This window comes from Parasteatoda tepidariorum, chromosome 2 (genome assembly GCF_043381705.1).
Source record: "Parasteatoda tepidariorum isolate YZ-2023 chromosome 2, CAS_Ptep_4.0, whole genome shotgun sequence".
Taxonomy (NCBI): domain Eukaryota; kingdom Metazoa; phylum Arthropoda; class Arachnida; order Araneae; family Theridiidae; genus Parasteatoda; species Parasteatoda tepidariorum.
In genome coordinates, this window is record NC_092205.1 from 89,676,724 (window position 1) to 89,690,911 (window position 14,188).

The 14,188-nt window shown below is 28.9% G+C and overlaps 1 protein-coding gene across 3 annotated transcripts; it reads right to left on the minus strand.

The window, feature by feature from the left end:
• Positions 1–397: 397 nt before the first annotated feature.
• Positions 398–13,787, minus strand: LOC107444317 (vacuolar protein sorting-associated protein 37B). Of its 3 annotated transcripts, XM_043046270.2 has the most exons (6): positions 13,615–13,787; positions 12,983–13,115; positions 10,341–10,512; positions 9,472–9,554; positions 4,790–5,206; positions 398–4,685 (listed from the first exon to the last, which is right to left on the minus strand). In XM_043046270.2, the coding sequence occupies exons 2-5, from the start codon at positions 13,112–13,114 to the stop codon at positions 4,799–4,801; spliced, it is 795 nt and encodes a 264-aa protein (XP_042902204.1). In that variant the 5' UTR covers position 13,115; positions 13,615–13,787; the 3' UTR covers positions 398–4,685; positions 4,790–4,798. The 3 variants fall into 3 exon arrangements, with proteins under 3 accessions (XP_042902204.1, XP_042902203.1, XP_071033984.1); XM_043046269.2 differs by having other exon boundaries at positions 398–5,206; XM_071177883.1 differs by lacking the exon at positions 9,472–9,554 and adding an exon at positions 7,996–8,078 and having other exon boundaries at positions 398–5,206; positions 13,615–13,776.
• Between the last annotated feature and the right edge of the window lie 401 nt (positions 13,788–14,188).

Here is a 14,188-nt window from a genome sequence, read left to right on the forward strand (position 1 = left end):
AAAATAGCTGGGAACTATATTTTTTATCGAAAATAAAAACTTGTTCTATGAGTAAAAATTACAGAGTTAATTATAAAGCTAAACAAACTCCTCAACTGTCTGTGTTCAATAGAAAAGAAAATCGATTTGCATTTTTCATCAAGGGGAAAATGTGAACAGAACATACTAACTAACCAACTTCTTTTTCTTGATGTTTAAATGCAACAAAAGTGTTCCCTTTACTCCATTAGTGTACCTTAGTGAAGTTCTACGTAAAAAATCTGATGAAGGCAAAATTGGAGGATTGAGATGGAATTTTTGATATTTTTCAAGGACACCTTAAAATTTTCTAGTACTTCTCAAGACTGTGGTAACCCTGCTCAATTGGATTAGACAAAATACTCAGGAAACATTGAAATTTTTTTGCAACAATATTTATTTATTTTACAATCCAATAGTAAATAGTAACTATAAAAATACATTAAATAAGCCTTTAATTAAATGGGATATAGGCTATAAAATGACACACAAAAGGCACAATGGCACATTTTTATGTAATATATCAGTGTAACTACACTAAATAGCTAATTAACATTGATTTTTGATTTATATTTTCGTAATATTTCTACATAAAATTCTTAATGGAAAACTTGTTAAGCTCTATTTATAAAATAGTTAATTAAGTTAAACATTGACACACAAAAAAAAACTTTGGAAATTGTATACCTATAAGTAAAAAAATAAAGGTACAAGTATGTATACTCGATATATTGTGAGTCAAACATCGCACATAACAAAAATGAAATTTAGCATTTTTTTTATAATATATTTTTTCAAATGAAGAAACATATGAACAGTGTTGTACCAATTTTTGAGTTTAGTTCATTCTTTATTAACTTCTGAATATTTTCTAATCGATCTTTATTTTAGATATATTTTTACTACATATCAGTGAAAGATAGTCAAAAATAGTGCTTTAAAAAATTATTATTGTATACCAGAAACTAGTTACAAAATATAGTCATGAATTGGCAAGTTAAACTCTAAGTATCTATTTTTTTTTCCTTTTAAAAAATTTTGATATAGATTTTCATTATTATACATTAGATAAATTTAATGAAGATTTTAAAAAAAATATATCATATGTTTTATCACACAAGTTAGAGGATAACATAAAAAACTAAGAAATGTTTTAAAAAAAAGTGTTTATTGTGTGTACTAATTTTTCAAACTTTTGAATTCAATTTTTTTCCAATTGTTTTTATGGAATAAATAAATCACTGGGTTAATAAAAAATTGAGTACAAATATGTAATTTGCAAAATATAGACAAAAGAGCATAGATAGTACATTATGTACAAAAATTTGTCTGGGCTTTAAGAAATATTAAGTAAATAAATAAACAAGAATTTTAAATTTGTAACTATCCGCATGAAATAAAAAATTGCATGTAAGGAATGTAAAACTATTTTTATTGTGAAACATTTTAGTTCTCTTCTCAAATTTGAGGATTTATACATACATTCATTTGGCCAAGTCAATAATGCTGAGAAAAAATGGAAAAAAATAGCATTGAGAAGAAATAAATATTTGCGAACATTAAAAGTCAAACAATTTTAATATTTTTTACCACTAATTAAGAGATAGGGAGAAAAAACACTTATGTTAGGAAAAGGAATGTACATATAAAGCAAAGCATTTTCACAACAGTTGCTATGGACCAGAAGGTTTCGTGGGGATTAAGACTCCACAATTTCCTGACCAATGGTCATTGCGCCCAGGACAGCCCAATCTTTAACAATGGCAACTAAGTGATAATTGAGCCATTATACCTCGCTCTCCCTTTAATATATATATATACCATTTAAATATTGCAGCAGTTTAATATGTAAGAGTATAATATCAATGAGAACAAGTAAAAAAAAAAAATTATAAAGCAATTAAGATACCTTCTTAAGCATTTAAAACTATGAATTTAAAAATAAAAGGATCAAAACTTGCGTAAAAAAAAACACACACACACATTAATAATTTTTAAACACACTTCCGTCTAGAAAAGGTTTATATCACCATGTAAGTAAAAAAAAAGCACAGGAAATTTTCGGCAGCTCATAGTATAAAAATTTTAAAAAACCTAACAGAACAATAAACAGGATTAGTTGAAAGGCTACATACATTAATTACTTTGTTCAATACAAAAATAACTGTACAACAAGAGTCATTTTAAAAAGTAAAAAAAAAAAACATTTTGTTTTGAAGAGCATAGCAATTTTATCGCTACTCTAACCTCAATGTCATTACCCTACCTGATCAATCACGCTAGTCTGACATCAAAAAGGAAGAATCTATTTAGTTAAGAGAGTTAAATAAAAAACAGAATGGCTTAAATAACCTTTGGTCTAATTATCCCAAACTAAGAAGCGATCAAAAGAATCCGATTTTAAATCAATCTGAGAAGAAGATATTTTAAGACTTTTTTTTCAATAGATTTAGATTCTTGACACTCAGCATATCCACCATAGCTGTCAACATACACAAGGAAAAATCCAGTAGATTTTACGAAATAATAAACATTTCATGACACCTGTTGCATAATATACTAAATATTTTACACATAGGGAATTTTAGGGATTTTTGTTGTTATCAAAATACAAGACTTTATGACACTATAAATGGTATGCGATATTTTAAATTTATGATCATAAAATGAACTTGAAGTGTTTTTTTTATGTTAAATAATAATTTTAAATAGAAATAGAGAAGTAATTTATTATTGATCGTTAAAAGATGTTTTTTTGATTTTTTAATATTATCCACGTATGAGGTTCAAGAAATTCAAGTCTATGGGGAAAAAAAAGTAAAGTTTATTCAGAGAAAGTACTAATTTTGTAACTTAAATATGGTCTGCATATATCTATAAATTTGGCAGCTGTCTTAAACCATAAAGATTGTATATTAGTACATGCTTAAGTTAAAAATTATTCAGATGTTTTTTTTCTTTCCACATTTATAAAATTTACAATCCAAAACTTATAGCAAGCTTTAGAGGGAAATTAGAAGTCAGAAAATTTACTCATAGATAACTGATTTGCTTCCTATGGGAATGTGATAAATGTAATTTGAGTTAGAAAGTAAGTTTTTAACAGCAGATAAAACTCGAAATGAAATCAGGCAAATAAAATTTTTTTCTGTTAAATTTCAAAAAGAGTTCATTATAAAATAGTTAATGGTGATTTGGGCTAAAGTGTGCCAGGTTAGTTCGTCAAATTTTCACAGATGAACACAAAGTAGCAATGGGTTGAGGCTTTTTTGTACAATAAGTAAAATAACTAGGCAGGATTGTTAATTATAAAAAGAAAGATAAGGATCAGAAAGTTTGAAGATGTGTTGTGAGGGAGGTCAAGTTCATTCATGTGTAGTTTAAAAGCAAGTAAGGATTGTTAATTTCATTTCACACAAACAGTAGTTGCGCAAATTTGGAAAAGATAATGAATGACATGGAGGTAGAATTTTGGAAAATTCTTTGCAGTTCTTTACTTTAAAATGACTCTTGTTTCTATTTGTAACAACAGTCCACTATAAGCTAACCAAGACACAGAACTTGATAGCATCCATATCCGATAGATAGCACCCGATAAATGTCTTACGATAGTTAAAAACTAGACAAATAACTTTAGTCAAACAATAGATAAGTAGTTTCTGTACTAGCACATGACTCAAATAAGTATAAACAGCAATGTACTGCACAATGTTAAGAAATGTGTTTTAAAGTCTCTAAGTCACAAATTACTTTTCATGAAATAATGTAATTATATAAATACATTATTTGATTAGATAAATTATTATCAAATAATGTAATATAATACGCAATAGCTATTCGAAACTGGTAGGTAAAGCTTGGTCTATTTCTAAAAAGGTTTTTTTAAATGCTGATTGTGAAAATGGTACACAATTTCAATATGAAAAAAAAAAAGCCTAATTGAAAGCATTTATACATTTTTTTAAACATTTCTCAATCTATTAAACCAAGACTGATTGAGATCATACAAATATTCAAAAATTGAAAATTACTTCATTAGTTTTAAAAAATTTTCTCAAGATAAAAAAAAAGAAAAGAACTTCAATCAATTTTTTTAATGACTGATAGCTTTTTTACTTAAATTTTTGAAATGCATGATCCATTTTCTTTTGATCTCTTCAGCAAGATAATAAACTCCAGTTGAAGGCAATTAATGTGCACTCTTTCTTGATAAAAAAGCAATCCTTTTTCATCACACTCATGCAAAATATATGCAAAAAACAAAAAAAAATTAATGAGAAGTAAAAGCAGTAAGCATAATTTGAATCTTACTATCAAGGATCCTCTTAAAGTTTGTCCAAAATTCCTAAAGGGGTGAACCAATTATTGTTGCCAAGACCTAAATGTTATATAAATAAGAATTTAAAAAACAAAGGTGGCTTATTATTTTTAATTCTCCTAGCCATATTTAATTGTTTAAAATTTTTTCTTATCACTATCACAATTACTGAGCATAAAAAAAAATTATAAATAAAATAAAAAAGTTGAAATTATAATAAGTTAATACATTAATAAAGTACTTAACATGTGTTCGAAAAATAGTGCTTAGCTTTGCAATATGTAGTTTCATTCAGGCACAGATGCTAGTAGGGACTTCTTCATTTTAATTCTTATTCAGTCCAGACACTCTTAAAACCAGAACAAATAGTCATTTAAAAACATTATCACATTAGACACACATTGAAAAATAGTAATACTGATAATCATAACAAGAAGTAAATATAAGGCTTACATGGAACATTTATTTGTACTGAGAATATAAGTTTGCAGGGGGTGGATTAGAGTAACCAGGGTATGGGGAAGGCATATAACTGAAAGGCTGGTATGGTTGAGCTGTTGGTTGAGGTGGATAAACATTACCAGGATATTGGTATGGTCTTGAAGGAACAGGAGGAGCTGTTCTGACTGGACCATATGGTGAATTACTTTGAGTGTTAGCATTAGGATAAGGAAGGGGTGGTGATGGCGCAGTTCTTGTCTTCTGCGGCCGAATAGGGGGAGAAATGTTCTGTCTTTCATCTCCTCTAATGATGTTTGCCAATTTATCAGTTTTGATTCTGCGAAGATGAGCATGTTTCCGTAATTCCAGATACTTTTCGAGGAAGTCTTCTACGGAAATCTCGTTTTTTAGAAAAAACTCGACAGCAGCCTGAAATATAAACATTAAAATCCTTTTAAGTAATTACTTTATCAGGGTATGTAGCCAAATCTGTCAAGAAAAAATAGGCACATTTAAAGTACTTTTTAAGCACTCAAAAAGTACTTTTAAGAACTATATACATAAACGAAATGCAAAATAATTTTCAAAGACTTTACATGATCATGATAAAATAACTAGTTCCTGACAAAGAATTCTTTTCTTGATTATATTAACGACAAGAAAAAGATCGAGATTTTTCGGTTCAATTTCATTTTCAAGTAAATGAAGTCTGAAATTGGGAATAACTTGCAAATTGTAGCAGAGTTGCACATGAGAGTGCAAGAATCTCACCGAACCCAGCTCAGTAGACGCACATGCGAACTCCGAAGCATGTCATCAAACATGTAATATGATTGGCGTGCTATCGTATGTTGCAAGCCGACGTTACGCTGAAATGGATTGTGGTCAAATGATTTTTAAAAATGCTGAATAGAACAAAGTGATAACCACGTTTTCGCATAATACGCAGTGAAAATTGACACAGTAAAGGAAAAATCTCATTTTCGAAAAGGAAAAGTTAAGTGCTTTTTAAAAACATCCTATGGAAAAAGAACCTTAAAGGGCTTTTACAAAACAAAAATTAAAAATAAGCCCTTTCAAGCATTTTTAAAAATGCTACGCACCATGTTTATGCAAGGAACTACTAAGATTGGTGTCTTTGAATGCAGGGGTAAAGAAATATATTTAAATGCATTAATATTTCTTAAACAATGAAGTAGTACAAATGCTACACAACCATTTAATTGTGTTTCTGGAAGGCTTTCTAGTGATTTAAAATAAAAATCAGAACATTTTTTAGTGCAATACATACAGTCTATTTTTAAGGTGGGAAAACAAATGTCTAAAAAGAATAGTACAATGGGCAGCTTTGAAAGTTTCATTTTGTACGGCATATTTCCTTATTCTCTACAACATTTATAAAAGGACAAAAAATAATAATAATAATACGAACAAGTTTATAAAAAATAGTGCAATTTCAAGGATACGGCAAGAAATCTCAAAACATGAATTTTCTTGATTTCGGAAATAAATTTCTCCATATAAAAATAAATCAAAATAAGTTTAAAAGATAACTAATAATTATAGTTACTTTCATGCAAGAATAAATTACTTTAAAACTAAACTGTATATAATCTAGAAACTAAAGAATAAATGTATACAAAAATAAGCAAATGATAAGAAAACATAATACATCATGATTGGGAAAAAAAGAAAATTAAAAAAAAACAGGGAGTGAAGCATTACTTAAAATAAACAAATATTAAAAGTACTTTCGATTTTGTAATGAATGAAATGAGTAAGAATAGAGAAAGAATGATTCCAATTAGCAATCAAAGATATTAAGAAAAAAAAATCAACTACAAAAATATTGAGTTTCCTTTTATGAGACCACTGAAACGAGATAAGTTTGTTGTTGTTAATTTACATCGCACTAGAGCTGCACAATGGGCTATTGGCGACGGTCTGGGAAACATCCCGGAAGATGATTCGAAGACATGCTATTACAATTTTGATCCTGTGCGGAGGGGATGGCACCCCAACTTCGGTAGCGCGACGACCTGCGCGCGAAGTCGAGCACTTTACGGTAGCACAGTTTAACAAGGACCAATACCGCACACCCTCGGTCCCTACGCAGACTGATCCAAGTGGTCACCCACCCGCACGCTGACCGCAGCCAGTGATGCTTGACTTCGGTGATCTGCTGGGAACCGTGTCTTAACGATCAGTCCATTGCGGGACCGAGATAAGTTTGAATGAGTGGATGGTTTCTAAATGTTGGCAATTTTTAAGAATTATTAAGTTTTATCATTAATCATAATTAAATAAAATAAAAATAAGATATAAGCATTGCAAAATGACTAAATTTTGAAATGTATCAAAATTACATGTACCATCAAAAATGACTGCATGACACACAAATTTAATGATTATTTAAAATAAAACAATAATTCTTAAACGGAGCAACTGTATTCTGAAAGTAAAAAGTAATAAAACTTTATTACTTCGTATTTTCAGATTTTGAAAACTTTAAATTGGAACTGGAAATTTTGATTTTCAACAAAAATTATGAAGAAAAAAAGGCATTGATGAAAATAATTTTCCTGCCGGTGATGGAAGAGTAGCACTACAGCTTCTACAAAGAAATAAAAAAAGACTGTCTGTTACAATTACAGAAGAAAATGCCTTTTGTGATTATTGGTTTCATTTGGTTTCTTTTAAGAAACCAAATAAAAACAAAAATCAAGGTTGCTACTCAAATCCAGAAAGAAAAAAAAATTCCCTGTGTTTTCCCTATATGTATCACATATATTAAAAGGAAATAATTACTGTGCTCTTGAATGAGCTATATTGGAGTAAAAAATTAAGAGCTGAGCATACTTAAGTAATGCTACAGTAAATGAAATGGTTTAATATAGCTGAAATATCATCCTTAAATATCCCATAGCATTAAATATTATTTCAATATATATTTTGAGTGATCACCAGTTTTCAAAAGACCAAAATAAAAAAATCAAATTCTCACTTCGTAAAAAACAACTAAATTTTTGGGGATTTTTAAATTCCCTGTATTTTCCAGGTTTTCCCTATGGGGTGGCAACCCTGACTATATGAATCGAGAAATAAATTGTGACCAACATGTATTTGAAAGAAGAAAAAGGGTTAAAAAATTATCACTAAGAAACAGTAGCAAATTCCAGAAGGATCTAAGTTTGAAATATAGAGATCTGACTACATACCTCTGCCTCTTCATCTATTTCAGAAGTTGCAGCTTCTAACAAAGCTAAAAGTGTATCCTTTGATACTGCTTTTTCAGAATTTTCTGAAAATAAAATGAATGCATAGTAGAAGATAGGAAATAAATAAGAAAAAAAGTAAAATATACAGTCAGATTTTACACAGATTGTTTCTTGAGACTTTAGTCGCAGAATGTTACAGAGTTCTTGCAGAAAGATTTTTCTTTCGAAAAGTAAAAGATTTTAGTTTTCTTTTCTCCAGAAATTTACACGCAAAATTGAATCATGCTATTTATTAATCACTTTTTGGAGTGCTTAATTTACGCCGACAGTATCGAAAATCAATATGTTTTTATTGCATTTTCGGCAATTATTGATACTGATTTTCTTGTGGTTTTTAAATATNAAAAACTATGAAGTAATACACTAATGATTATTTCGAAAATGATGATAAGGTAAATATCTTTAAAAAAAGAAAGAAAAATCGGAAAATCTTATGAGGAAAACAAATTTTTTTTTTTTAAAAATGGCGATAAAATTTATCGAATTTCATTCCGGTTTTTTGGTTTTCTGATTTCCGGATAACGGGTTCTGTACTGTATAAGCATTGCAAAATGACTAAGGCTTAAAATGCATAAAAATTACATGTACCATCAAAAATGACTGCATGACCCACAAATTTAATGATAATTTAAAATAAAACAATAATTGTTAAAATGAGCAACTGTAATCTGAAAGTAAAAAGCAACACTACTTTATTACTTTGTATTTTCAGATAATGAAAACTTTTAATTGTAACTGGAAATTTTTATTTAAACAAAAATTATGAAGGAAAAAATGGCATAGAGGAAAATATTTTTCATCCCTATGTCGATTTTTTTCTTCTTCTGTAGCAGGCCCAGCTTTTACAGGGAAAAAAAAAATTGTCTGTTATAATTACAGAAGAAAATGCCTTTTGAGATTATTGGTTTCTTTTAAGAAACCTAATTAAATCAATAATCAGGTTGTCACTCAAATCCAGAAAAAAAAATTCTCTGCGTTTTTCCTGTACATCTTACACACATATATTAAGAGGAAACAATAACTGCGCTCTTGAATGAGTTATATTGGAGTAACTATACTAGTTTTAATTGCTGAAAAAACTTGTAATAAAAAATTATCAGTCGAGTATACTTAAATAATGCCACAGTAAATGAAATGGTTTAATGTAGCTGAAATATCATCCTGATATATCCCATAGATCATGCTTTGAGTGATCACCAGTTTTTAAAAGACCACAAAAAATCAAATTCCCAGTTAGTAAAAATTTCCTGTATTTTTCAGATTTTCCCGGTGGGGTGGCAACTCTGACTATATGAATTGAGAAAAAAATTGTGACTAACATATAAAAAAAAGGGTTAAAAAAATTATCACTAAGAAACAATTGCAAATTTCAGAAGGATCTAAGTTTGAAACTAAGTGAGAGATTTGGCTACATACCTCTGCCTCTTCATCTATTTCTGAAGTTGCAGCTTCTAACAAAGCTAAAAGTGTATCCTTTGATACTGCTTTTTCAGAATTTTCTGAAAATAAAATGAATGCATAGTAGAAGATAGGAAATAAATAAGAAAAAAAGTAAAATATACAGTCAGATTTTACACAGATTGTTTCTTGAGACTTTAGTCGCAGAATGTTACAGAGTTCTTGCAGAAAGATTTTTCTTTCGAAAAGTAAAAGATTTTAGTTTTCTTTTCTCCAGAAATTTACACGCAAAATTGAATCATGCTATTTATTAATCACTTTTTGGAGTGCTTAATTTACGCCGACAGTATCGAAAATCAATATGTTTTTATTGCATTTTCGGCAATTATTGATACTGATTTTCTTGTGGTTTTTAAATATCATGATACATTTCAAACAATATGGAAAACTCAATTAGTGCATTTTAGTATTTACTTTTTAAGGCAATGATTCTATCATTTTCAATTGCTAGGAAAATTATTTTAATGAAGATATAGTTGCACATAATACTCTTTGAAATTGGAATAGGCGTTTCAAGGTTGCACAATTTCTCCATTTTCTTTTACTATGGTTTTGGCAAATCTTACTTTTTATCCCATGACAGTAAAAAGCAATAGGTACAATTTTTACTGGTACATTTTAGTTAGAAGTTGGAATATAGTTAGTTACTATGTGAAACTATGGTAATGGAGAGGGTAAAAGTGTAAAGAAATCACATAACCATAGTATATTTACCACGAGAATAATACCACTGACATGAGCTTAGATTACATCCACAAACTTTAATTTGTTAAAATCATTAATACTGTAGAAAATACCTAATTTTGACAACAAAATGAATTTTATACCTATCTTTTTTTTCTTTTCTAGGAAACTATTTTTCAAATCCAGGGCAATTTCATGTGTTTCTACAACTTGCAGACGATGCTGATCAAGAATAGGTTTCCTGGACAAATTGTACTCAGAAATACTTTTAGTACTAGCAAGCAGCATTTCTTTTTCAGCTTCAAGGTCCTGTACCTAGACACAATAAAAATTTCACAAGAATAAAAAAAATGTCTAATTTTTGCTTAATTTTCACAAGAATCACTAATTGACACTTAATGATAGCCCTAATGAAAACTTATTCAAATTATAAAAATAATTCAATAATAAATCCAGAACTAATTAACAGTTGGCCATTGATCCAATATAGAGTTAGACCAGCGTAAAAAAATAAGCAGTGGTTCCACAGGCCAATTATCAACAACCAAGTCAAGGGTCTGTTTAGGAGAAATTTGGGTTCGTTAACGGACCCTTCACAAAATAATTTATCTTTTAATCGGACCCTTCACAAATATGTTTATCTTCATTATTGTTTTGTTAATCGAATAAACCCTTCCCAGGAATGGGGGGAAAGAAAGACTAATGTAAACGAACTAAGTTTTGTCTTCAGCAGACGCTTCTTCCTTTATTCGTCCAAAAAGAATAATCTGCGTTCAACAGTAGAGGCTAAATACCAAATATTTGTATCTTACATCTCTAATTTAGAAGCAGCAATTGCTGATTATTTTTGAAAATTTAACTTTTTTTCAATAATAATTTTACAGTGTTGAGCATAATCTTTTATATATTTACAATTTAAAAACTCCTTGAAAAAGTTTTTTGCAATAACAGGACCCTATTCGCGCAAATTCACAAAAGCAGAACCCTGTTTGAAAGAATGTGACTTAACACTTATTTTATATTCACAAATTACAAGTAATTTCTTCACAATTTTACAAAAACAGAACCTTTCACAAAATGTCTAGACAGATCCCTGCAAGTGTAAGGAGAGGGTACAGAAGTCATACATTAAAACTAGGATAAATTAACAGTTGTCCATTAATCCAAAAGTTATTTGAAAGAATTTTCTCTGTATTTATAAAATGCACTTTCTTAATTATGCAAGTGTTTCAAGCCCTGTGGCAGAATTTTTCCGAGCTTTCTGCGACAATTCTTTCTAGTACTACTAATACCTAAGTAACAGAAGTGCTTTCTGTGTACAAAAAAAGCCTTTACATATAGAATAGAACAGTATATAAATTTTTTAATTATAAATGCAAGAATTTTATTTTTAAACCTTTATAAAAGAATATATATTCTAATATTATTGGCGATATTCTCCTGTTCTAAAAAATATTTGTACAGTTAACCTTTTATAAATTTTTGCTAAAGCTAGTCTTTCCGGAATATTTATATTCTCAAAAGAAAGTAGAAAAAATAATCACGGTTGTTCATATCCTTTCTCGCTTATCGGAGGTGAACTTCGATATGTGAGAAAGGCATTTTTTGAATATAATTCTTGAGAAAGGGAGGAAAAAGTTCTGTAGGGAAACAATATTTTGAAAAAAATCTGCACTAACTTCTTTGCTTTCCAAATAAAAAAAATCTTTCGCCAAGAACTCTATAATGCCACGATTCTGCCACAAGGGTTTTAAGTTAGGTAAAATTTTGGAAATTTGTAAAGTATGAAACAGAATACTTTCTAGGATTGTTCTCTGTAAAAAATGTATTGAAAATGAAACATTTTATAAAATTTGTTTATTATACAGTACAGAACCCGTTATCCGGAAATCAGAAAACCGGAAAACCAAAAAACCGGAACGAAATTCAATACATTTTCCCGCTATTTTTTTAAAAAATTTTTTTTCTCCTCATAAGATTTTAGGATTTTTCTTTCTTTTTTGNATGTAAAATATAGGTCTATTTTAAATTTTTTTAATATAAAAAATAGGAAATCAATAGTAGTATATGGAAAGGGCAAAAGTGTCCTCTAGCCCCCCCCATATACTACTAATATATATTCTAATATTATTGGCAATATTCTCCTGTTCTAAAAAATATTTGCATAGTTAACCTTTTTTAAATTTTTGCTATTTGAAAATTACTTTTTATAATATCAATCTGAAATTTTAGCTAGATCTAGTCATTGCGGAATATTTTTATTCTCAAAAGAAAGTAGAAAAAAATAATCACGGTCGTGCACATCCTTTCTCGCATATCGGAGGTGAACTCTGATATGCGAGAAAGAAATTTTTTAAATATAATTCTTGAGAAAAGGAGGAAGAAGTTCTGCAGGAAAAAAAATCTCTAAAAAATCTGCACTAACTTCTTTGCTTTCCAAATTAAAAAATCTTTCTCCAAGAACTCTGTAATGTTCTGCGACAATGTCGCCACGATTCGGCCACAGGGCTGGGTATAATTTTGGAAATTTGTAAAATATGAAACAGAACACTTTCTAGTTAGAAACAGAAATCTTTCTCTGTTAAAAATGTATTGAAAATGAAACATTTTATAAATTAGTTTATTATACATAATAACTCTTAATCGTAGGACATTTTTGGAAATCACAAACACATAACCCAGCAGGCTATTAAATTTATGTTTAAAAAAAACAACCTTTTGTCAGACATCAAAAATTCCTCTAATTTGAAATCCACCTAAGTAATTAGCAAATAAAAATATGTACCTGTTTCAGGTCATTCACAAGATTTTTTAACTTTCCCTCATTTTGTAAAAGTTCTTTCAACTCCTCATCATTTAATTGCTGCAGCAATCCAGTTAGGTGACTGTAATCAGGAGTAAACATAGTGCTATTCATTCTGTTGAAAAAATTATTGGATCAATAACATAGAAAATAAAAGCTCTTATCATGTGAAATTTTATAGATTGACTGTAATGTTACTGTAAGTTATTTCTTAGGAAAACTTCAATAAAAAATGACAAATGAAATACAATATCTTAAGGTCCTCAAGGTTTCCCTGATGGCTAACTTTTTCAACATATTATTCGAATAGTTTTTAAAAGCAAGAGTATTCTTTATAAAATATAAAAAAAAGATGTTTTTATTTTTTATCCATCTGTTTGTATTAAAGGCAACAATATTAATTTACTTTACATACTGCTTTAGTGTTTATTTCATTAAATTATAGAAATTTCAATTTAAAAGATTTATTTAAAATTTTTGTTGAATTATAAAATCTAAATAACCACTTGATTGTTCAGTCCCATACATATATTATGAGTAAATTAAACACCATCAAACAAAAATATAGAAAATGTTAGAGATTTCAAAAGCAACTAACATAGGAACAAACAAACCTTAATGAGAAATTTGTTAATTAAAGCACGTAACTAAGAGGTTTAAATTAATCACACATTAATAATTTAATTTCACTACTATTATGCAATACCTCTGTGCAATACCTCTTATGCAAAACAAAGAAAATAAATCGACATGTTATCGATGCCGTTAAATGGATGGTGACCGAGTAAAGCTAAAGCAGAGATGGCGCTAAGGTAAAAGGTTTCGATTCGTCTAAAACTTCCGGGTTACTATTTCCGATTTGCAGGTGGCGTTGAACAGAAGTCTCTACCTATGGCAACACTTTGCATACTTTCCCCATTAGAGTGTGGAGAGTCATAGAGGAAGAAAGTACCTTAGATTCTCTCTTGATTTTCATATAGATTAAAATCTTTTAAGTTGGACAACTATATGGAACTGAAATTTTTCTTTAACCGGAATCAGAAAATATCAAAGGGCGATATTTTACATTAAAATATAGCCAAATAAAAGATAACACCAAAAACATGGCAAATCATCCGCTTTATTTATGTTGCGACAGTTTTCCTAAATTTATTTAAAGCTCACCAGCTTTTACAATTAATGAATTGC

What these genes read in the sequence shown, in the direction of transcription:
- LOC107444317 (XM_043046270.2), bottom strand. Translation starts at nt 13,114, where the DNA reads ATGAATAGCACTATGTTTACTCCTGATTACAGTCACCTAACTGGATTG. An exon ending in AGAAAAGAAAAAAAAGATAG is followed by an intron (nt 9,555 to 10,340) that starts GTATAAAATTCA and finishes TTTTATTTTCAG; the next exon opens with AAAATTCTGAAAAAGCAGTA. An exon ending in AAATAGATGAAGAGGCAGAG is followed by an intron (nt 5,207 to 9,471) that starts GTATGTAGCCAA and finishes TTTATATTTCAG; the next exon opens with GCTGCTGTCGAGTTTTTTCT.